General features: G+C 62.7%; 1 protein-coding gene across 1 annotated transcript; it reads left to right on the top strand.

Annotated features, from left to right (window-relative positions):
• Nucleotides 1-1076: 1076 nt before the first annotated feature.
• Nucleotides 1077-22186, top strand: LOC138068536 (maestro heat-like repeat-containing protein family member 2B). Its single transcript, XM_068956368.1, has 41 exons — nucleotides 1077-1161; nucleotides 1591-1671; nucleotides 3458-3597; nucleotides 3966-4088; nucleotides 4343-4508; nucleotides 4904-5002; nucleotides 5564-5715; nucleotides 6138-6281; nucleotides 6813-6905; nucleotides 7106-7175; nucleotides 7288-7401; nucleotides 7578-7651; nucleotides 7906-8025; nucleotides 8223-8330; nucleotides 8968-9127; nucleotides 9524-9564; nucleotides 10484-10591; nucleotides 10763-10882; nucleotides 11066-11161; nucleotides 11321-11473; nucleotides 11822-11944; nucleotides 12306-12376; nucleotides 12560-12695; nucleotides 12825-12920; nucleotides 13406-13510; nucleotides 13698-13821; nucleotides 13913-14022; nucleotides 14168-14323; nucleotides 14443-14597; nucleotides 14853-15015; nucleotides 15314-15480; nucleotides 16024-16161; nucleotides 16361-16472; nucleotides 16569-16715; nucleotides 17015-17197; nucleotides 17344-17496; nucleotides 17680-17802; nucleotides 17945-18047; nucleotides 18182-18247; nucleotides 21549-21632; nucleotides 21778-22186. The coding sequence occupies exons 1-41, from the start codon at nucleotides 1077-1079 to the stop codon at nucleotides 21825-21827; spliced, it is 4812 nt and encodes a 1603-aa protein (XP_068812469.1). The 3' UTR covers nucleotides 21828-22186.
• The last annotated feature ends 296 nt before the right edge of the window (nucleotides 22187-22482 follow it).

The raw sequence follows: 22482 nt of genomic DNA, 5'->3' as shown, positions 1-22482 counted from the left end.
TGATTTTTTGTTTGTTTGTTTTTCTTTAAGGGAAGACCAGTCTCTCACAAATGCTTGCTCCATCTGCCTGGGTTGGCACCCCCCCAGGGCAGAGAGCTTTGCAAAAGGGCAGCTGGGGGCAGTCATTGCCCTCTGTGCCCAGCGTGCCCTCCAGAAAGGCCCCTTTGAGCAATGGGGCAGTTGCTCTGCTGTTGCCAGATGACCCTCTGCAGCCTGGGGGTGTCTTGGGGCGAGCAGGGAGGATCTTCAGTCTTCTGGTAGCTCCCAGCATAGGGCTAAGGATGGGGGAGGCATGGGGGAGTGGGACTGGACACAGCCCGGAGGCATTTTGAGTGGGGGATGTGGGCAGCAACACTAAGCCCGTGCTTCCAATATTATTTTGGTCAGGTACTGTGGGATTTCTCCTCGGGGACTGGGTCGCTCCAATGACATCAGCTCTCTGCCTGGCTTTCAGAAAGGCTTTGTTATTGTTGCAGAAATTGAGGCAAAGCAGAATTAGCAAACCTACCTCCAATCAATACAGCCAAAGGTAATCACTCCCCACACCGTGCTCTCTGTGCACAAGCCTTCCTGGGTAAACTGTGACGACACACTGCTTGGGATAATGCACTTTGGTTGGAAAACAGTTATGTTAGCAGCTGCACCAGCAGGGTTGGCACCAAAATATCCTTCTGGGGTTGTTTTTCTTGTTTGTTCGTTTTTTTGTGCTTACAAGCTTTTGCCTCCTGAAGTCAGTCACGGGGCACAAAAAGCCTTCGAGCAGGAGCAGCTCTGAGCCTCTGTCCCGGGGGCTTTGCAGGCCATGTGGGCAGCAGGTCTGTCCCTGGGCTGTCCAAGCTGTTTGGGGTCAGCTGCCCTGCAGGGAACAGCGTGCCCTGGGGAGTGTGAGCCTGTCCCAAGGTGCCGCATTTCAGCTGTGCTTCCCCGCTGCCCAGAGAGAGCCCGGAGAGCAGTGCTCCCCATGTATTGACGGCTGGGTGGCCGGTCCACACAGAGGGAGCAGGCAGCCCCGCAGCTTTGTCCTTAAACAAATAGAGCTGTGCTGTAATCGCCATGGAGGAGTGGTGGACAGCGACATGCTGGGCATGATGGGCCTGGTCTGCCAGCGTGCTACCCTGCACAAAGCTTTCTTCCTCAATCCCAGTTCAGCACTGTCCTGTGGTCAGCTGGACACTGTGGAGTCTGGCCTCCCTCCTTGCACCTTGGCCAGCCTGGCTGTCAAGGCAACAGGAGTGTTGCGAGGCAACAGTTCCTTGCCCGCTCCTGAGGGTCCTGAGGTCCCTTCTCACACTCCTTTTATGAGCCTTTTAGCGCTCGCAGGCATTTCTCTAGAACTGGAGACAGGAAGTTACCCTTTCATTTGAGAAACCATTTACTCTTAATACATTGCTTTGGCATTAGTAGAAAACACAAAGTTTGTTTTCCTCTCAGTTCAGGGAGTAAAAGAAAGGGCCTTTCTCTCTTGCCTGTCCCTCTAAAGGAAGGAAATGAGGTGCAGAGGAGCTGTGTCAGGTGACAGGGTGAGGCAGGAAGGGAGGCTGTTAGGGAGGAAATAGAGAGGTGGAGATGAGTTTTACTTTTCAAATGAAGTGTCAGTCCAAGGCCCCGTCATCTCCCCTCACTGTGCTGAGGAGACCTGTGGGACGGAGCTGTCACCCAGCATCCAGCTGGGTGAGCTGTGGGTAGAGCGGAGCAAGTCCCTGCGGGCAGTGCCAGAGGGCCTGATGCTCCAGAGTTGGTTTTTGGGAGCTCGGGGAGCATCAGCAGGGGCTGCTGTCAGGGCTGCTGCGGGTCCCAAGGGCACGCGGAGCTGGAGGTGCCTCTGCGTGAGCTGGGAAGGTCTGTGCAGAGCTACAGGTGCCACGAAGGCAGGCGCTGCTGTTTCGTGGCCTCCGTAGGCCAGCTGCTCTCCCTGCAGCGCCTTTTGGAAAGAGTAGCTGTCGGAATGCCAAAAAGCCACGCTTTTAATAAAACCTGTGGAAACCCAGAGGTGTCCCAGTGACAGCTGGGAAGTGTCTCAAGCTGCTTCATACCCAGTTGGAGGGGTTGGAGGTGCACAGAGGCAGTGCTGCTGTCTGGCAGGTGGCTTTCTATAGGAGTGCTTTTCTTCGGGCCTCGTTACGGACATAAATATCCAGCTCTCTTGTCGTGTGAGGTGCCCGCCGAGTGGCAGCCCATGCAGGACAGGGGTACTGAGGCCCCGCAGTGCAGCCGAGGCTCCCACCACCAGTCAGGGTGGCCGGGGATGCCTCCAGCTGCCCAAGGCCCCGAGCAATTCTCTGTTAGGCCACGTGGCTTCCCAAACCAAAGCTCCCCTCTGCTTAGCCTGGGTCTGGCGCTCGAGGCACAGCCTTCTCCCCAGGTTTCTGCTTGAAGGATTTAGTCCAGCTGCCCAGAAGCTTAACGCTACAATATTGTTTCATCCGCTTCCTGGGAGAAGGGGTATGACAGCAGGTCTGCTGCCATTTCTGTCTGTGGTGCTCAGGACGATGAAAGCATCTTAATTTTTGCCATGTTCAGAAGGACTTAACGCACTGCCTGGTGTCTCCAGCCAGGATCCTGACCAAGCGCCAGTCAGTCTTTCTCCTTGTCCTGAGATCCGTCCCTAGCATACTTTCCCTGCCCTCTTTTTTGTTTGCTCTTCGTGTTTAGGGCTTTCGTCTGCAGCAGTGTTTGCTGAGGGGATGATGTGGGAGCTGGCAGTTGCCGGGTGGCTGCTGGTGGTTTGCCTGAAGCTCTTTAGAAGAGTGGCGCAATTCAGAAGAGGTGCTCTTTTGGGATGGGCACTTAGGAGGTTATCTTAGGAGATAACCTAAAGTGGCCGATGCGTTTGGAGACGGTCACTGCTCAGAACCACCGGAGGCCGACGAGTGACTGCGAGCGCTGGCGCCTGGGGGATATGCCCACATTTGGGGCGAGGCGGGGGGGGGTCCCTGGTGCGGCCGTGCCTGCCCTCCCCCCCCGCAGCCCCGCGTTGCCAGCAGCCCTCTGTGAGGTGTCGGGGCCCCCCACGGGTCACAGTGGCCCCTCACTGGTCACAGTGGCCAGGTCCCCTCTCCCTCCCAGGGCCCACGCTGGCCCAGTGGCTCGTAGCTCCCGCGGGAGGAGGTGCTGGCGGAGCAGTGCATCCGTCCAGGGAGTCCTGCCGCGATGGGGGTGCTGCGAGTGCTCCGAGGTGGGGGCTGGTGCCGCACTCGGCACCCAGCCTGCCGGCCCGCTCGATGGGGGTGACGGGGACCAGCTGGTGCCCACATTGCTGGCTCGGGGAGAGTCGGGGTCATGCGCTTGGGGCCAGCTCCAAGCTGCCCCCGGGCTGCTCTTCTCCAGATTACACAGAGCCGGCTCTGCCAGCCTCTCCTGTTACCCCGTACTCCAGCTGGGGAGACGTTTGCCCCAATTCAGGGCCCGCCCCTGCGGCTGCTGAAGCAACGCAAACCCTCCGCTTCTTTCCTTCCAGGTTTCTTCACTTGTGTAGGTCCCCAGTCCGGACCTGCGCGGGGTGAGGACGGCGGCAGGGCGGCTGGCTCTGGCCCTGCGGCCGTTGCTACCTTTGCCGCCGTCGTGACCTCTCTGTTGGACCGGCTGCAAGGCGTCGAGGTGAGGTGGGGGCATCCCATGGGGCTGCGTGGGGCTTCGAGGGCTCCCCGTAGCGCCCAGCTTCCCCAGGTGCTGTGAGCTGATCTCGCTCAATGGCGCCTCTGTCCTCCTGCCGTGCCTCCTCCCAAAAACCGGATGCTGCTGGTGGCGCTGAGCGGACACTACCGCGCACCCTGCTTTCCTGCAGGAGGTGGCAGCGTCCCCGGGGTTAGGGTTAGGGTTTGGGTTGGGAAATCCCAGCGTGGGATTTCTCGCCCACTCCCGACGGCTGTGCTGAGCGGTGGCGGCGGCTCGTCCCTGGCGTCAGCATGGCGGAGCTGATGTGAGGGCGACACGTCCCATTGCTGCCGTGTGCGGTGTGTCCCCAGGATGGCAGAGCGGAGATTTACCGCGAGCTGGAGAGCGTCTTGTGGCACGACGAGAGCCATTTGCAGAACTCTGTCGTGGACAGAGTGATAGCGGTGGCATTCGAGGACCTGCAAGCTGCCCAGGTGAGCTTGTCCTCTCTGAGGGTAACCCCGGACCCCTGCGCTTGGCACGTCTGTCCTACAGGAGAGGCTTCGGGGACGGGTCCTGGCAGGGGGTTGGGGCAGTGACCCGGGAGCTGTGCAGAGAGGTGGCTGCAGGGCTGTTTGTGAGCGAGGGACAGTTGGAGTCGAGTTACCGGTTCTCTGTCCTGCCTCGAGGCCAAGCTGTGGGGGACGGCCAGTCACGCTGCTGTCACGCGCAAACTGCTGTCTTTCAGGGTGTGACAGCCGCTGTGAGGACGGACGCTAGTGGTGTCCTGGTGGCACTGGCCCGCTCCCACTTGCACGACGTGATGTCGGTGCTGCAGGGCCACCTGAAGGCTCTGGAGGGGATGTCGGAGGAGTTCGTCCTCATCACCCTGCGCAACCTCGCTGCCCGCTACGGTACAGTGCCCGGCCTGCTACTCCGCGTTACAGTGGGTGACAGGCAGGAGAAGGGATTCGTCACCCTGGCCAAAACAGTCTGGGCTGCGCTGGGCTGGAGGGAACCTGCTGGAGACCAAATGTGCCGGGCTCTGCCCCACGCTGTCCTCCCCATGCCCCAGGGCTTCCCCGCACCCCTCGGGGAAGGCAGCTGGTGGTACATGGGTGCCCTGGCAGGAACCCTCCCCATGCCAGGGCCTCCCCCAGGGCTTCGGCAGCTCTCCCGTCCCCCTGCCCTCTGGCATGGCCCCACAGCCCTGGTCTGGCAGCGTTGCCGGGGGACAGAGCCCACGGGCCGTGGCAGCTCCGGCTGACGGCAGCCGCCCTCCGCCCCACCGCCCCTGCCCTTTCTGCAGCCCTGCAGTGCGTGCCCTTCGTGGAAACGACGCTGTCAGCCCTGCACGGTGTGCTGAGCGAGGTGGGGAGCAGCCGGCTGCTGCGCACTGTCTGCGGCGGTGAGTGTCGGCGCTGCGGCCAGGGCCCGCGGGGAGCGGAAGGGGCCAGGGTGGCCCTGGGCGCCTCGCTGGGGTCTCGGGGCAGGCAGGGCAGGGCTGAGCCGCAGTGAGCTCCAGCCTCAGCAGCCCCCAACTGCCCTGAACGAGCAGGAGCAGCGGGTGCTGCCGGGGTGCCTGTGGGCAGGCCGGGCCGGCGCTCGGTGCGGCTGCCCCAAGGAGCTTGTGGGCTTTAAGGGAGAGCACAGGAAAGAATTGCCAAAGCCTCCAAGCTTGTGCTGAGGGGCCAATGTTTGGGAAGAAAGAGGCAGGGGCTGCAGCGGGCAGTGGTGGAGGGCAGCAAGGCTGTGTGGAGGAAAAGGTGTGCTGGGGCGGAAGAGGGGAGAAACAAGGCAGCATTTCAACCCAGGTGTCTCAGACCCTCATGCAACGTGTGCCTGAAGGCAGACCTGAGGCCTGGCGAGCCTGGCGTCGGCTTAAATCAGGCTCGGGGGCCTGGTTGAAACGAGGTCTCCTGCTGGTCAGAGACTTTGCCACGATCCTGTTTCCCTTCTCATGCTGCAGTTGTGGAGCAGTGGTGCCGAGGGATAAACACGTACTTCCGCGAGTGGGAGAAATGTGCCTTCCCTCGCCTGGGGGCGGCCCAACTCTGCGCCCCTGTTTACCCACTCTTCCGCTACGTGGGCAGAAACTGGCGGCGCTGTGAGGAGGAAGAGGTGAGCGTTGCTGCTTCTGCAGCCGTGGGCAGCAGCAGGGACGTCTGCAGGGGCCGGTGGGGCTCTGCAAGGAGTCAAAGGGAGCAGGCTGGCTGCGAAAGGGCCCCGAGCCGGGAGCCTGCGGGCAGCATGCCGGGGCCAGCAGTGCCAGCTGGCAGGCAGGACGGCAGCTCTCCTTCGCGGCTCTGTGCCAGAAAGCAACAGTGCCCGGCCTGCTACTCCGCGTAGGAATCCCAGGGCCTTTTTGACAGGGCAGGCTGAGGGTGTGCCGGGAGGAAATGCTCTCTGTGCTGGTGAGCGAGCCCTTCTGGCCAGGGAGAAGGGACAGTCCCCTGCGCGGGAAGGGCAGGCTGGTGTCTGGGGGAGGCGAGTGCTGGAGAGACCCTCAGCCCTCACCGCCGCATGTCGCCAACCCTCGGCAGGTCAAGCAGGCCGTCCTCAGGGCGATGGGTGCCATGATGGGTGTCCTCCTGCACGCGGAGCAGCACCGCGAGCGCGCCTGGGAGCAGCTCCTCTGGCTGCTGCACCAGTATCGAGAAGTGCGGGAGCCCTTTGGGGTGACCACGGTGAGGTGTTGCGCAGGGCACGGCGCAGCCGGGCGCTGTGCGGGTGCCGCAAGGTGTTGGGGAGCTGCGGGGTGCCGGGAGGAGCTGGGACCCCTTTGGGCAGGAATGGGGAACAAAGGCCAGAGGCTTCCTGGGCTCTTGCTGGAAGAAATCAGCAAGGCAGGAGGGCCAGGAGGGAGCGGTGAGTCGCTGGAGCGAGCAGCTCAGGACGGGAGGCTGCGCCACTTCCCGGGCTGGGGGGGGGTGCACAAGGAGCTCTGCCCTCGCACCCAGGGCTGCATCCTGCCCCTGGGACAGGGAGAGGTTGGGGGCGGGGAAACGTGCCAGGAAAGGCTGTCCCAGCAGGGCTGTGCAGAGGAGACCTCCTGGTCTCCTGCTGCTCTGTGGGAAGGACGAACCAGAAGCCCCATGCGGGGCTGGGCTTTCCCTGGACGTGGGTTCAGGCCATGGCCTCTCCCAGCGATGCCGGTTTCTCCCTTTCCGGGCGGCTGGCGGTGAGAGCCCCCCTCGCCCTCTCATGCTCCCTTGCAGAGTCTCAGCTATTTCCTGGGGGCTGTGGCGGACGTTCAGACCCTCGTGCCCCGGGCCAAGCTTCTGGCCATCAACGCTGCTGTGCACCAGCAGGTAAGGCCTGGTGCCACGTTGCTGGCCTGAGGCTCCTGGGCAGCCTCAGCTGCAAAGCTCTGCGTGCGCCCGGAGCTCTGGGCTTTGGTGGTGGGGCCGCGCCCAGAGCTGCCCGTGAGACGAGGGCTGACAGCACAGTTTCTTTCCTGTCCCTCTGCACACCGATCTGGCTTTCTCTGAAACACACCTTGTTCTCACAGCTCTGTGACGAGATCGAGCCACCCAGCCCAGAGCACAGAGCAGAGCTGTGCCGCTGCGCCGTGCTGCAGGGTGAGGAGAGGAGAGGCAGCGCCGTGCCGCCGTGTGCTGGCAGCTGTGTCGCAAACCTACCCGGGTGCGAAGATGCTGGTCACTAATGCTGAGCGTGATTTCCTCCTCGCAGCCCAAATTTGCCCCGCGGAGACAATCGTGTTCCTGTACTGCAAGCTGAGGAGCGGGAGCAAGGCTGATCGCGTGGCAGCCGTGGAAGTGCTGCAAGCTCTGGTCCGCTCTGATGGTCAGTGTGCCAGGAGAGAGAAATGGAGTCCCCCCGGGATGCTGCTGCTTCCTCTGCCATCGCAGTCTGGCCCTGCTTTTCTGTCCCACTTGTGTACAAAAAGCCAGGGAGCTGTGAGGAATCCCTCCGGAAATGGGGGCTCGGCCTCAGCGCACACCTCTCCTTGTCCCTTGCAGCTGCCGAGATGAGGGAGAAGCTGCCCCTGTTTGTGAAGCTTGTGCAGTCTGTGCGTGGCGACCCCGCGGCCCAGGTGAGCTGTTTTGGGCAGGGATGGTGCCACGGTGCTGCCGCGGGGGCAGAGCCACCCTTTCCCTGGCGCAGAGCCTGGCGGGGCTGTAGCAGCAGGCAAAGGCAGGGCACAGGGCTAAAGCCCAGTGGCGACAGTGGAGTGTGGGCTGCTGCTGCACCCTTGTCGTCTTGGCCCAGCCAGAAGGGCTGCAGCGCTGCGAAGGCAGCCTGCCCTGGGGCTGTGGGCCGGGGTCATAACAGCAGCCTCCCTGGCAGGTGAGGAAGGCAGTTCTGCATTTCATCGGGGAGCTGCTGTGCTCCAGTGCCCCGGGCTGCTCGGCGTGGGACGTGGTGGGGCACATCTTCAGCGAGTTCAGCCGGGCCTCGGGCAGACTGGTAAGGGCAGAGCAAGGCGCCAGGGCTGCGTCCCATGCTCCGACTGTGCTGTGCTGCCACGGGCGTCCCTGGCAGCAGAGAGCTGGGTGCAGCAGGGCCGCCACACCGGTGCCACGGTGGGAGGGGGCTCTGCATCGCTGTGCACCATAGGGTCTGGGAAGGGGCAGTGACGGGTGTTTCCCACCTCTGTCTCGCAGGCCATGGGAAGCCTTTGTGCGGTGGAAGCCCGGGAAGAAAGGGCTGTTCAGCGGCTGTGCGGGCATGTCCTGGGCACGCTGGACATGTCTGCCAGAGGGGTGGCCAAAGTGAGTTGTCCTCCGCCTGCCGCTGCTTCTTGCCTGGGGACGCTCTTCCTCACCCTCCCTGTGGCCTGAACCTCTCCCCGACACACCGCGGAGTGTGTGCGGCTCACGGAAACGCACCAGTCCTTTCCATGTGCAAGCTCTGTGAGCAGTGGGGTTGGGGGTGTCCGAGGCTTTCCTCTGTGCACTGGGACCCCTGTCTTAGCCACTAAAGCAGCGGAGAAGAGCTGGGGTTTAGCTTTGTGGGGCCGGACTTGCTTGTTCAGCACATGCTGCGGCTGACTCGAGCCCACTGGGCATGTGTCCTGGCCACATCCCGTACATGAGATGTAGGGGCTGGTGGGGCCATAGGAATCCTGTGTCCCCTTGGAGTGCAGAGGTGACCTGCCCCCTGGGGGTGAGCTGTGCCAGCAGCTCTCATCAACCAGGCAGCCAAAGGGAGGGGGAAAGGAGTGTGAAGCACGGTGGGCAAGAGGGAGAGAAGGTGGAGGAGAAAGGCAGGGCGAGACCGAAACCTCTGAGTTAGGGGAGGCCCGAGGCTGAAGGGCTGGGCCGGTGCCAGAGAAGTGGCAATGATGGGGGAACAGGGATGGAGAGGTGGAAATGCCGGCGTGCTGAACGGCCTGGTTCTTGCCTGCAGCTCCTGTGGCCGAGGCTGCTGCGGTACGTGGTGCCAGCCCAGTACACTGGCATGCTGGTCCCACTCTGCCGCTGTCTGCGTGCCCTGGCTGAGAGACAGGAGAGCGCAGGGCGCGAGGAAGAGGAGGCGGCACCCGAGGCTCTAGAATCTGAGGAGCTAGGTGGGGAGCAGAAAGTCCTGGCATGCTGCGCCAGGCTGGGTGTGAGCGGGGCAGCGCATATCCCTGTTGTCCCTTGGCGGCCCCACGCAGGAGGCCCGGGGCAGTGCAGGGCAGAGCAGTGCCCTTCGCTGGGTGCGAGGGCTCTGCCCCGCGTGCCCCTTCCCTGGCGGAGCCGCCTGGCACTGCTGCAGCCAGCTCTCGCCGGGGGCCTGGGGGCTTGTTCCTGCCATGCCGGGGCTGCCTTCAGCGGTGGCTGTTCAGCCACGGGAGCCCGGCAGAGCTGGTGTGGAGGCGGCGCAGCCGGGTCCCCTTTAGCCACATGCGGGGATGTGGGATGCGGCACGAGGAGGGCCGGAGGGGCTGGGTGTCTCACGCAGCCTTTCCTTCTGCCCGCAGCCCCTCTGCCGGCTCCCCAGGCCCTGCTGGCTCGCCTGCTGGTGAGTAGTGGGGCCCCAGGGAAAGAGCTTTTGAGGCCCGGGCAAGAGGAGAGGCGGGGAGAGATGGTGCCGAGGCCAGTGCCAGGCACCCCGGGAGGAGGCAGGAGCTGTCGGAGGCAGCCTGAGCCTCCCCTGCCCCTCAGGGGCTCCTGCTCCTCCTGGAGGACGGCAGCACCTGGGTCAGCTGCCTGCTGCCAGCTGGGGCAGTGCCAACCTCCCTGCCTGCCTGCCTGCCTGCCTGCCTATGGGGGCAGCTGCAGCTCTTGGGGCAGGCGTGAGCCCGTCTCCCTGCTGCCCTGGCCTAGGTGGTGGCGGCGGTGTCTCCGCACGCGGGCGGTGGCCGTGGAGCAGCGGCCCTGCAGCTGCTGCAGGCGCTCCCCAGCACGATCCATGGAGCCGTGGGAGCAAAGTGGGCCGCAGAGATCCCCCTGCTGCTGCAGCACCTGGCAGGTAAGGTGCGGGCAGGCGGGAGAGGCTGGGGGGGCGGAGGGGCAGGAAAATGCCTTCAGCTCCCCAGCCTGGTGGAGGGGAACGGTCCTGGGTTTGCTGGCTCTTGTCAGCCCACTGGCCTGAGGCTGTGGGGCTTTGGACGGCAAAGACCACCCCTGGGCTCTGCTGTGGAGCCCGCTGGAATAACGGCGAGGGCTTTTGCTTCCTCTGGCTTTGCAGGAACAACCGCAAGCTCCCTGCATGTGGCCGAGTGGGAGAGCCTTCTGCTTAAGGTATGGCATGCGTGTGGGGTCCCCAGCTGGATGGGGCAAGCAGGGGACAGGAAAAATGGTGGGAGGACGGAGCAGGGCAGGCACTTCCCGAGCAGCCTGCACTTGCCCCGGCCGTGGGTGCTGCGTGCTCAGAGGATGTGCACAAGACCCTGGTAAGGGGCAGGTGAGCATTTGCTTCATCGTCCTCTTCACCCTAGTTCCTGAGAACTTCGCTGGAGGTCGTTGGGAGTGAGGCCTGGACGGTGGGCCTGAGCCGGGAGCTGAGCCAGCAGCTGGGCAGCTCTCCCCGCCTGTCCTGGGAGAAGGTTTGTTCCCTGTGCGGTGCCGCTGCCGCTGCTCACGCGTCCGAGGGCTGCGCCAGAGAGCCCTCGGGTCGCTGGGCATGGGTGCCAGCATGGTGGGGTTGGCCGTGGCCTGGCCCTCTCCCGCCAGGTTGGGCTGTCCCCACAGCCAGGGCTCGGCCTCTTCTCTTGCAGCGCTTCCTGTACAAGGCTCTCGGCACGGCCCTGGCAGCTTGTGGGTGTCTCAGGCACGTGCAAGAGCAGACACTGAGATATCTCCAAGAAGCCAACTACCTGGAGCTGTGGCAGGCACAGGTGAGCTTTCCTCGTGTCGCCCTGCTTTGCCGAGTGTCCTCGGCGTGTCCCCAGGGCAGAGGGGCTCTGCGTGGCCTGCTCCAGCCTTTGCTGGTTTTCTCTTCACTGCTGTTTGCCGTGGGAAAGGTCCTGCCTGGCCAGTGGAGCTGGTGGGAGCAACTCCCTGTTTCTGCTGCGTTGCAGGGAATGATTTCAGTTGTGTCCCGCTGTGCCGAGAGCCACTTCCAGCTGGCCTTGTCCTCGGTGAAGGCGTTCATGGGCACTTTGAAACACCAGAAGGTAAAGAGCCCAGGGTGTTGTTGTTAGAGCTGCTAGAGGTGCGCAGGGAGCCGAGCTGCCGGTCGTGTGCAGAGCAGCTCCTGCCTCGGGAGCGTGCGGAGTCCCGGGCACAGTGGGGCCGTGGGCTGATGTCTCGGTGCTTCTCCGACAAACCCCCAGCAGAGCAACACGGTGAGGACCCGCGCTACTCGCGCTGCGCTCATGGTGGTGTACGGCAGGATGGCGCTGCGTGCCCCCAGGGAGCAGCTGCTGGCCCATATCGAGAGAGACATCGTGGGGAACGTCCTGCAGCTCTACCGAGAGGGCCGCCAGGTGGGTGCTCGGGGCGCAGGGCATAGCCGGCCGGGTGCTGCCAGCTCCGGCCTCTCCTCACCCTTCCCATGCGCACCTCTCCCATCGTAGCCGCGCCAGCGCTGCTTGCCCTGCTCCTCTGGGCCGGGATCTGTGGGTCTTTCTGGCCAGCAGCTGGGGCAGCTGCTTGCCTCCCCGTGAGAGGCTCCTTCCCAGGAGGGGCGAGGAGAGTCCCTTCCTAGGCCGCGGGTGCCGAGCTGGGGTCTGCTGGGCTCCCAGAGGGCACAGTCTCCTCCCCGCACTGTGCTTGGAGGCAGGTTCCTCAGCCCTTCAAGGAGCTCAAAGTGTGTTTTCCTCCCCTGCAATCAGGATGCCCAGCTGAGGCTCTCCCTGGTGCAGAGTGTCACCGAGATCAGCCTCGCCATCGGGGCTGTGGGCGCCTGCCCCAGGTTTGAGCTCTGCCGCAAGCGGGAGCTGCTGCAGACCCTGCTGGTGAGTGCCCAGAGCCGAGGCCGTCACGCAGGGGTGGCTGTGGGCTCTGCCGTGGGGCAGGTTTGCCCAGAGGAGCAATGGTCTCCCGGGGCGGTGCACGAGCTCCCAAGCTCCCCGAGCCTCGTTCCCAGGGGGCAGGGTGCTTGGGTGCTGGCACTTGGAACCGTGGCAGGGGAGCGTGGGACATTTGGGTGCTGGGGAGCTGCTGCCTCGTCCTGCGGGACCCTTGAGGGAGCCATGGGGGTTGAGGGGCCAGTGCCTGCAGGGTCCTGCAGAAGAACGCGTGGCCGGGGTGGGCGGGCAGGCTCTCCCTCACCCCTGCCCGCTGCCCACTTTGCGCGTGTCTCTCTGTGACTTGCAGGAGGTGATTCAGGAGGAGCCGCAGGAGTCGCCGGTGCACCCCCGGGCCATCGTGGCCATCGAGCAGTTGAGGTAGGGTCTGTCCCCGGGACTGTGGGAGTGGCTGCGTGCCCCAGCCCAGACAGCCGGTGTGGCTGGAGCTGAGGGTGTTGGATTTGGGGCTGTCGATGGGGACAAAGCCAGTGGTGGTGTGACTCACTCTGGAGAGTGCTAGTAAGCCCCCTCTCTGTCGTCCCTCCCTTTTTCTCCTGGCAGCAAGCTGAAGCCCCATCTGAGGAGGGAGGAAAAGCACAACCTCCTGGCTCAGTGCTGCCAGGGCGTCGTGCGCCTTCGTCGCCCGGAGCAGATGGCAAAGGAAGGGGAGACGGGGGCAGCTGCTCCACACACATCGGTACCTGCCGGCGCTTCTTGGCCACCCCTGGGCGGGGGCCCAGCTGCGGGCGCCCCGCACTCTGGCAGCCGCTGGCTGTGCTGGCGAGTGCATGGGGTGCCCGAACTCAGTCCCCCTTTCTGGTGCCAGGGTGTGCACGCGCTGTCTCTGCGAGTGCTGGGGCAGCTCGTGGCAGCCCTTCTCCGAGCGGAGCCGGCCCCTGTCTGCTTTAAGGACCTGGTGCAGGTGAGTGTCCCTGGGGCGGGGGCGGGGAAAGCGTCGCTGCTGTCAGAGCGGGACAGAGGCGTGGGGATCCTGCTGCAGGGCTGGTGTGAGGAGGGGAGCTTCCCTGCAACTAGGGGTAACACCCTGCTGTGGCGGACAGGGAAATGGTCCTAGGTTCAGGCCCCCTTGCCCTAATTTGGCACCCAAGCTTTTTCCCATCGGCAGCAGCCTGCTTGCAGGCAGCTCGCAGTGTCCTGCCGAGCCCCCTGGATGAGCCAGAGCTTCTCCCCAGCCGCAGCCGTGTGCGAGGGGTGCTGCACAGGTCAATGCTGCCCGCAGCGAGAGCCCAGAGCAGGGAGGTCCCCACGGGGAAGGGCTCCTCGCCTGGGGCTGGGGTGCCCAGAGAGACCGGGGCTGTGCAAGCAGCAAGGCCGAGGAAGGAGGGGGCTGGCGAAGGGCTTCGGGTGGAAAGACGCCCGTGGTGAGACAGGTGTGCCCGTGCCCAGGTCCTGCGGCGCTGGCTCACCTCGGCCCACGCATGCGAGCGGGAGAGGGCCCTGCAGGTCTGCGTCCAGCTGCTGGGCACTTATGAAGAGCGACGCGAGCACAGGGTGAGCAGGGACCATGCGCGTAGGGAGAGCTGCCCCAGCAGGCGCCGGGTTGTGGGTCTCCTGGGGCTGCAGGACGGCTCCTCGTTTGCCCCCTGCCCAGCCACAGCTCGGGGGCAGCGTGGCCGGGAGAGGGCGAGTGGCCGCGGGGGCTGCCAGTGACCTCTTTGCCTGCCTCTTGCTCCTGCAGCGAGGCCATGCGTGCGAGCAGTTCGGCTCCCTGGCAGGACTGCTGGGGCCTCTGACATGCGACGCGTCAGCCGTGTCCCGCCAGCGGGCAGCGACCTGCCTCGGCCGCCTGCTCCAAATAGGAGGTGAGGAGAGTGGGCAAGACTTCACGTCCCCAGCACGTGGGGTCGGAGTTTCGCTCCCCCTGAATGTGACTCCCCTTTCTCCTGGCTCCAGCCAAGACCACGGATGAGGCGGCCTGGAGCAACGAGATCAGGCGCCTGTGTCAGAGGCTCAACGCCGTCACCTCTGAGTCTCTGCTCACGACCTCCACCAACATCGCGAAGGTAACTGGCCCCCAAAAAGCAGGGAGGGGGCCACGGTATATGTGTGTGTGTGTGCGAGTTTGCATGCGAGTACTCCTGTCAGGACATGAGTTTTGCATCTGAGCAACCCATGACGTGGTCTCTTCTGTTCCTGATTTCTCCCCAGCTTGTTTGCAAATCCTGCCCCGCAGCCCAGGCCACAGACTTCACGAGCGCCATCGTGGAGAGCTTGCTGTGCGCCAGGCCCATGGGTGTGTGGGCCGCTGGGCGGTGGATGCTCACCTTTCTGGGGGAGCGCGGGGAGCAAATCTTCCAGGAGGAGGTGAGAGAGGGGTGTTTTTTCTATTCGCCTTTAGCTGCTCTCTGTTGTTGACCATTGGCCCCGAAGAAGGACGGGGAAAGGACGCACCAAGCCATTCTTTCTCGCCTTCCTGCTTTCAGGTGCCCCAAATGGTGACCATCCTTTCCAGCTGCCTGCGCAGCACCCGGCAGAGCACGCCCAGGGGGTTCGCGCTGCGGGCAATGTTCCTCCTGGCCCGCTCTCACCAACAGCCGGTGCTCGACAGCCTCCTCCAGAAGCGCCTGCCCATGGACAGGTCTGTGCCCTCGGCCTTCCCTCTGCAGTCAGAGCCAGCCCCAGGGCGCACCTGCCTGCGGGGTCCCGCGAGGGAGCAGGTGGTTCTTCCCCGGGGAAAGGCTGAGCGCTGCAGCATCGTGGGCTCGTGTCTCTGTCCCGAGCTGGGCATGGCCAGCCCCGTTGCAGACAAGGAGAGCCTTTGGCCTCTCGTGAGGCTGTTGCAGGTGCCCGAGGCTAGCTAGGGGCTCATGGGCGAGCGTCTGTTCTCTTGCAGTGACATGGTGGAGCTGTGGAGGAGCCTGGGAAGAAGCACCCTGGGATGCCACATCCTGGTGTGCTTAACCAAAAAATTAAGGGCAGCTGGAAAGAGCAGCCACCAGAGGGACTGCTGCACTCAAGAGCTGGGCAGCAGCCAGGCTGCCCTGGAGCCTCGCACGGTACGGTCAGCGGCAGAGGCATTTATGCCACTTCACGCCTGCTTTCCAACTCGTGCTTCAGCGTGAGGGAGTTTCGTGCCCTTTGCGGGCACCCGTGGAGCCTGGCGGGGTGCTGTGCCAGGGGGGTGGAAGTGTAAGTGGTGTGGGGAGTCGGGACAGTTTGCTGCTGCCGGGCCACAAGGCTGTCGCTGCAGTGAGAATTGGAGACAGTAAAAGCCCCCCCAGGGTGGCAGGGAGACGTGGACAGTGGGAAAAGCCCTTGTTTTACCAGGTGGTTCTTGGTTGACTTTCTCTGTAGATCACCCGCGCCCTCTCCGAGGTGCTGGTGGTCCTGCGGAGCAAGACGCTGGTCCAGCACCTGCTTCCCTCCCTGCTTCCCAGCCTCCTGGGGCAGGTCAGCGAGACGCTGGGGGAGGAGATGGCACTGTCCCTGGGGGAGCTGGGCAGCAACGACACACCGGGCAGGTGAGGAGCGGCTGGGGCAGGGGCAGGGGTTGGCCTCTTTGTGTGGTTCATGGCCTTGCAGGCACACCCAACTGTCCCACTGGTGCAGGGCTGCCTGTAAACTCTGTGTCGCCAGCTGGGGCCATCGTGAGGCTCCCCACAGTGCCATGCTCTGCCCACGCTCCTGCTGTGCAACGGCAGGAGCAAATCGGTGCTGTGTGCCACCTACAAGGCACTCTCCCCAAAGTGCTGCTGAGCAGAGCACTTGGGGAGTGCCTTGGGCGCCTGGCGTGGAGTCAGCCCAGGGACTCTGGGCTTTCTCCTGCTGTCTGTGGGTTTGGGGCAGGACAAAGGGCAAAAATGCCAGCTTTCAGTTAGCTTGAGACTTGAAGACCTTGGAGCGTCATTTCAGGGGTACTTTGCCTGTCCCTCGGTGGAGTTTAGGATGAGCGGAGGAACAGCTCCCCAAGTGGCTGAGCTGCTTTAGCTCTGCCAAAGAGAAATCTGCCCCCAAACTTCTGCCCCTGGAGCTTTCTTTGGGTTTTTTTTTTTTTTCCCCCACAGTCTTTTTGTGGAGGCGTTAGAGCTGGTGCTGGCGAGGTGCCTGGAGGAGCGCTGGCTGCGGCTGCTCCGGGAGCAGGGAGTGTGGGCATCCCTGGCAGACCCCCAGGCTCACACCGCCGGCGTGTGTCTCCTGGCGAGGTGAGAGCCCCCACAATGTGTCCTGCCTTGTCGCGGGGGCTATGCCCAGGGAAAGGGCTGCTGGGACCTTCCTTCATGCCCGGGAGCTCTGCTGAGGTGCAGAGCAGCATCTGCATTGGAGTCGGTGAATTTGGGAGTTGTGGCCCGTGGCCGTCCTGTGTGACTGTGTGTCACGAGCCTGCTCGTGCTTTGTGCGCAGCGTGCTGATCCGCGCAGAGCTTGTCCCGCAGCGCCTGGTGCAGAGCCTCTTCCCGTGGCTGGGTTCACCCTCGGCAAACCTGCGGCTCACGGCCACGGCTTTCTTTGCTGAGGTGAGGCAGCAGGAGGGCAGGGAGGGCTCGGAGGGGTCCTGTCTTGCCTGGCGTGAATGGCGTCCCGATGCTAGCAGCCCCGTGGCTTTATTGCAGCTGGTGAAGGACCATCTGGTGGAGAAGACGAAGCTCCTGAAGCCCCTGCTGAAGGCCCTACTAGAAAGATCACGTGACCCCATCAACACCGTGCGGCAAATGGCCATGAGAGGCGTGGGCAACGTGGCCAGCGGAGCGCCCACAAAGGTGAGATGGCCTTTCCTGTGCTCTGAACACAGCCCAAACTCAAGAGGTGCCAGTGGAGAGGTGCGCGGGGCTTGCAGAGCCTGGAGTGTCGAGCAGAGGTGGACGCGGGGCCGTGCTAAGGCCACGCTCCTTGCTCTGATGTCAGCAGGGTGGCAAAGGGAAAGTGGGTGCAAAGCGGGGCTCCTCAGGCAGGGGGTTGCTCTGGGCTTGCTCGAGCAAGCGCAGCCCTTGGCACTGTGATGAAGAGCCCCAGTGAGGGGCAGGACTAGCAAGCAGCTCGTGCACCCATCACTCTGCAGCTGCGGGGGCACAGGGCGGCCGTGGTGGAGGTGCTGTGCAGGGGCCTGGAGGATGTGGCCGGTGCGGAGGTGGCTGCCGAGAGCCTGCTGGCGCTGGTGAAGGTGCTGGGGCAGCTGAAGGCGAGTGCCGTGGGCTCTGCCCTGGCAGACATCGCCAGGTCCACCCGGGCGTTCCTGGGGGCGGTAAGTGAAGCCACTCGTTCTCATGTTGGGCAGGCAAGAGCCGTCCTGGGGCTGCCATCCCCCTGTGGGCAGTGCCGCGCTAGTGCCAAGGGGTTTGTAGGCGGCACCCTTGTTAGCACCTGCCACATAGGCTTTTTTGTTCGCAGGAGGAAGAGGTGCTGCGTCGCTTGGCCTTCACCCTCTATGGGACTCTGGCCTCGTCTGCCTCAGGGAGGAGGTCCAGTTTCAGCAGAGAGGTGGAGGAAGTGTTTCCCAGCCTTGTGCTGCACCTGCGGGACCCAGCCCCAGCTGTCTCCGATGTAAGCAGCTTTCTGCTATCTGCAGATCTGCAGAAAGCCCTGTGGTGCCAGCAGAGCTGTGGTGCTGCTGTTGCTGGTGTCTCTGCAGGCCCTCGCTGACAGCGCGGCAGCGAGGTTTCTCCCTCCCTTGGTGCTGCGGGCAGGCGCTCAGCGTCCCTGTGACGGGCCAATGCTCTTTTCCAGGCGTGCAAGGGTGCTCTCCACCTGTGCGCCCCGTTTCTGGGGTCAAAGAGGGTGCGGAGGCGCATTGCCACGAGCGCTGGGCTGAGCGCGGCCGAGCTGCAGGACGAGATCTGCAGTCACCTGGTGAGCGAGCTCTGCACTGGGGCCTGCGTCCCTGCAGGCGGGCGGGTGGCTGCCCTGTGGCTCCTGTGCCGGCTGCAGGGCACCCGGGAGCGGGTGGCGCTTGGAGCCAGAGATGAGCTCCCACGTGCCTGCTCTGCCCTAGGCCCAAGACTGCCCCGCGCTGCTGGAGAGGCTCTTCAGCACAGCCCGGAGCTGCTGCATGGGGAGCTGCCAGGCGTCGCAGGTGACAGCCGTCACCGTCCTGGGTGAGAGGCAGTGCAGGGCTGTCGCGCTGCTCCCGGTCACGTCCCTCGGGTCGGGGCCGGGGTTGGGCTTCAGGGCTGGAGCTGGGTTTGGGACTGGGGCCATGCCCTGATGGCTGCACTTCCCCATGTGCCAGGCATCATCCTGGACACAGCGCCAGCTGAGTGGCTCCAGCGATGGGACCTGGCGTTCTTGTGGGGAGGTAGGTGACAGAGACCGAGCTCCCACCCCACGTCCTGGGGAGGTGTCCAGAGGCCCCGCGAGCACCAGGCCAGGGTGGCTGGTGCCGAAAGTGGGGGGGGCGGGGGGGGGTGTGGAATGGGGAGAGAGGACTTGCACAGCCCCCAGGCTCCTGACCAGGACAGCTGCCCCCAGCTGAGCACTGTGGAGCTCCGGAGGCCATGGGGGGCCATGGGGAAACAGCAGCCGAGCACCCACGGTGCCTCCCTCTGGTGTCATTGCAGCTCAGCAGAGGCAGTGGCACGCCAAGGCCCCCCCGTGCGTGGCTGGCGGCAGCAGCGGTGCCCCGTGCCGGGGGCCCCAGTAGCCCGAGGCTGGAGGACAATAAAGCTCCATCCGCATGAGGAAGGCGCCAGCTTGTTTCCAGGCTCTGTGGGGGTCTTGCGCCGGCCCCGGCCCTGCTGCCCCCAGGATGTGGCCCCAGTGCCCCCGGCCCAGCCTGGGGCCCTGCCTGGGGCCATGGGAAGCAGAGAGATGGGGTGAGGGAGGGCACTGCAGACACTGGAGAGGCCACTGGGGACAGTGGGGTAAGGGGGGGCCTGAGGCTGAGAGGGGCCCCGGGGCGAGCGGAGGGCCCAAGGGGCGAGTGGGGGCTGCAGGGATTGAGGGGCACTGGGAGCCCCTGGGGGTGAGTGGGGCTGCAGAGGGGAAGGGGGCAGGGCCGCTCTCCCAGGGCTGGGAGTGGGGCCAGGCCAGGGAATAAAGGCTGAAGGGCCCAAGCCCAACGCCCCCAGGCTGCCCCACACCCGGGGCCGGGCCCTCCCAGCAGGGACGCCCCGGCCCTGGCCCTAAGCACAGCCCAGAGCCACCCAGGGCCATCCCAGGTGGAGGCTGCTGCCCCAAGCCCTGCACTTGCAGCCCGACGGCAGGGGCTTTGGGGGCCAGGTGCCAGGGCAGGCAGGAAGTGGTGAGGTTTGGGGGCCACCACCAGAGACTTGGGGAGGCATTGTGGAGCTCAGCAGCAGGGGCTGAGCTGGCTGTGTTTCTGGCTGAGAACGGAGAGCAAGTTCCCCACTTCTGAGCCCTAAAGGGGGCCTAAATCCTGGGTTCCTGGGGCCACAAACCCAGGCTAGTTAGGCCACTTTGAGGCCCAGAAAGGGAGCCTTAGTTGGCTGCCTTTGTGTCTGAAGACAGGCCAAGTCCTGCATTTTGGGGGCCAGAAACAGAGGCTTTTAAGTTTGCTGTGCTTGTGGTTGCAGACAGCGACTAAGGCCTCTGTTTTGGGGGCCTGGAATGGAGGCGTAGTTGGCCCTTTCGCATCCTCCAAGCAGAGTCCAAGGTTTTCCAGCTCCAGAAACAGAGACCAAGTCCTGTGTTTTTGGGACTCTGAGAACAGAGGCAAGGGTGCCTGTTGTGGGGACTAAAAGCAGAGGCCGAGTGCTGTGTTTTTAGGGCCACCAAGGGAAGCTTGGTGTTCAAGCTTCCCTGTTTTCAAGCACAAGAACAGGTGAAGGAGTCCTGCCTTTTGGGCTCCAAAAGAGAGGCTAAGTCCTGCCTTTTGGGGTCCGCAAACAGAGGCTGAGGTGGCTGATTCTGTGGCTGGAAACTGGGGCTAAGTCCTGCCTTGTGGGGACTTGGAAACAGAGGCAAGCTCCGGCATTTCCAGCCCCAAAGCAGAGGCTGAGGGGGCCCTTTTTGAGGTGGGGGACAGGGTGCATGGACCCTCCTCGAGGTGGGGTGGGGGTCCATCTGCAAGCACCCAGAGGGCAAGGAGACCAGCATGCACCAGGACAAACCTCCCATTGAGATGCTTTCATGCCAGAAACTGTTCTTTTGGGGGAGACGGGGGGGGGGGGGGTCACACCCTTGTCCAAGTCCAGCATTTATTCAACATTTCTCCAGTACTTTCAGCACTACTTAAGCAATTAGCTTCTAGGTACTGAAGCACTATTGACCAGGGAGTCAATATCAAGCCACCATTCCTAAGCTAATTGCTCAGTTAGTTCAATTAGTCAGCAGTGAGTCAACAGTTGCACAACACCTGGAAAGCTTATGGTGCTGTTGGATGAAGAAGCATGCCTGAGCCAAGCAAAAGGCCTCTTCAACAACTTCATTAACCACTCACAACTAACAGGTTCCTGGGGGCTGATGGGAGCTTTACTGAGTGCATAGGTCTACAGAGATTCTCCAAATAAGCAAGAAGGAGTGACAACACTAACAACTTATTCACAAATAACTCATTTAGATACCACATATCTAGGGCTTACATTGTTCTATTAGCTAGCTCAAAAGTAAGATCCCCATACCCCCAAAAAGGAAGACAGACAGAGCAAGAGAGTGCACAGTAAAGAGTAGGATGGTCTATCGGGTCACACCTGCACAACATGCCACCTGATAGGCAAGGGGTGAGCTGAACCTCACTAAGGCCCTACTGGTCTCAGGTTGTTATGAGAATGGAGCTTCAAACCCACACCCTCAAGAAGTGGTACACCCACACTTATGTGCCTGCCCCCCAGAGAGGGGTCTCCTGGGTGTCAGATTCAATGGTGGTCCCAGCCAGCAGCCTGACTTGAGGGGGAAGAGGCAGAGCAAGGCCCTGTTAGGGGACAGTGGTCAGCTACCACCATTCAGGCCCTCTTGTGGTCATCAATGATTCCCCTGCTCCTGATGTCTTCAGCTGGAGCCCGGCCTTTAAAAAGGCTGCCAAGCTCCTTCAAGCCTTCAGAAAGGCCACTGGGGCTCCTCCACCCCAAACCTCCCCCACTCTCCAGCTGCTCACCTCAAGGTCCCCCTCACCCCACCCCCCCCCCCCCACTCTCTTTCTATAGGCTGATGCAAATTAGGGCATGTGGCCTTTAGCCAATCAGGAAGGTATGTTCTAACCCTTTATGTGCATATTCCAGCCCCTTCACTATGATTGACAGATGGGAGGTGGTTACCACAGAATCTCCCTGTCCATTCACACCTCACAGGTTCACCAGGTGGTTTGACCAGGGATATGCTGAGTCCCTCAGAGGTCACTCTTGTAGTCAGGGAGGGGAGGGGGGCAGACTGCTGCAGGTTATTAACCAATTAGCTGCTAGCTCATGAATTCAGGCCCAAACAGCACAACATAGCCCAGTGTTTCTGAGACAGATTACCAGACTGTGGCCTGCCCTGCCAAGGCCTGTGTGCTCATGATTCACATCCCTTGCAAGAACCTTACAACCTCACGTGCCTTGTCACACACTGCACAAGTAAGGAGAGCCACTACCACCAAAGCTCAGGCCTCCTTTGCACACGAGGCTGAGTGTCTTGCACCCTTGGGTGCTCACCCTTCCCAGCAACAACGGGGGCCTCGGTGTGCGTTAGGGGGACCAAGAACGAAAAACCAAGAGATACAACCACTGAAGAGGACGTGTTTTTAGGTAAGTGCTAAGGCATCTTCCCAATTTATTGCCATCCTCCAGCTTTCCTCTTCCTTCCCCTGCTTGCCTGAAGATGACACACGTGCACACAGCAGGCATACCACTGGCAACAGCCCTGCAGCTGCTGCCCTGTTACCGTCCCCAGGACACAACGCTGCCAAGAGCAACCCAGCCCAGCGTGGAGGGGCTGGATAGTGTTCCTGCCACGAGGCTGGTGGCAAACGGACCCACGCATCTGCTGTCCCCCAAGCAAGCAGCTTCGGAGATGGTTCTCTTTGGCCCCTAGCTGCTTTGGCCTGCTCCTCTGGGTTCCTACACAGCATCCCTCCTCACACTGAGGCTCTCCAGCACACACCATCATGTATCCGAGAGCAACAACTTCCTGGCCTGGACAGGAATCCAAGATCTCCAGGAGAAACATACCATCCTCCACCAAACACCTTCGGGTCAGTCACACCCACAAAACCCCATTTCTTTTTAGGCACTGGCATTAAAAAACCCCGCTATACCTGCCTCTAATAAGGGCTCATTTGACACACAAGCAACTCGCAGAGCACGCGTACATCGTATCTTGTCCTTAACAGGCGAAAGAACAAGCTGAAGAACTGCCTATCCAGGGCTCCCTCCTGCCCCCCACGAACAACAGAGCCTTCAGCTTGCACAGGAGCAGAGTGCCTAAACCTTGCACGAGGAGCATGCCACAGAAGTGGGATTAACCCTAGGTACCTCACTGAGTTTGAACAGCACTGAACAGCCACCTCTGGCCGTTCACTTGCCACAGAATAAAAGAAAAAAAATTTTTTTTTTTGAAAAGCAATTTTAGTGGCACTGGTGATAACGGGGATGCTTT

The sequence above is a fragment of the Struthio camelus genome, chromosome 10, assembly GCF_040807025.1.
Source record: "Struthio camelus isolate bStrCam1 chromosome 10, bStrCam1.hap1, whole genome shotgun sequence".
In the NCBI taxonomy this organism is placed as follows: Eukaryota; Metazoa; Chordata; class Aves; order Struthioniformes; family Struthionidae; genus Struthio; species Struthio camelus.
This window is presented reverse-complemented; position numbering and strand designations above follow the sequence as displayed.

Coding starts and splice junctions, on each gene's coding strand:
- LOC138068536 (XM_068956368.1), top strand. CDS start 1,077: ATGCTGGGCATGATGGGCCTGGTCTGCCAGCGTGCTACCCTGCACAAA. Junction 11,945..12,305: donor AGCTGCTGCAGACCCTGCTG/GTGAGTGCCCAG, acceptor TGTGACTTGCAG/GAGGTGATTCAGGAGGAGCC. Junction 16,716..17,014: donor CCAGCGGAGCGCCCACAAAG/GTGAGATGGCCT, acceptor ATCACTCTGCAG/CTGCGGGGGCACAGGGCGGC.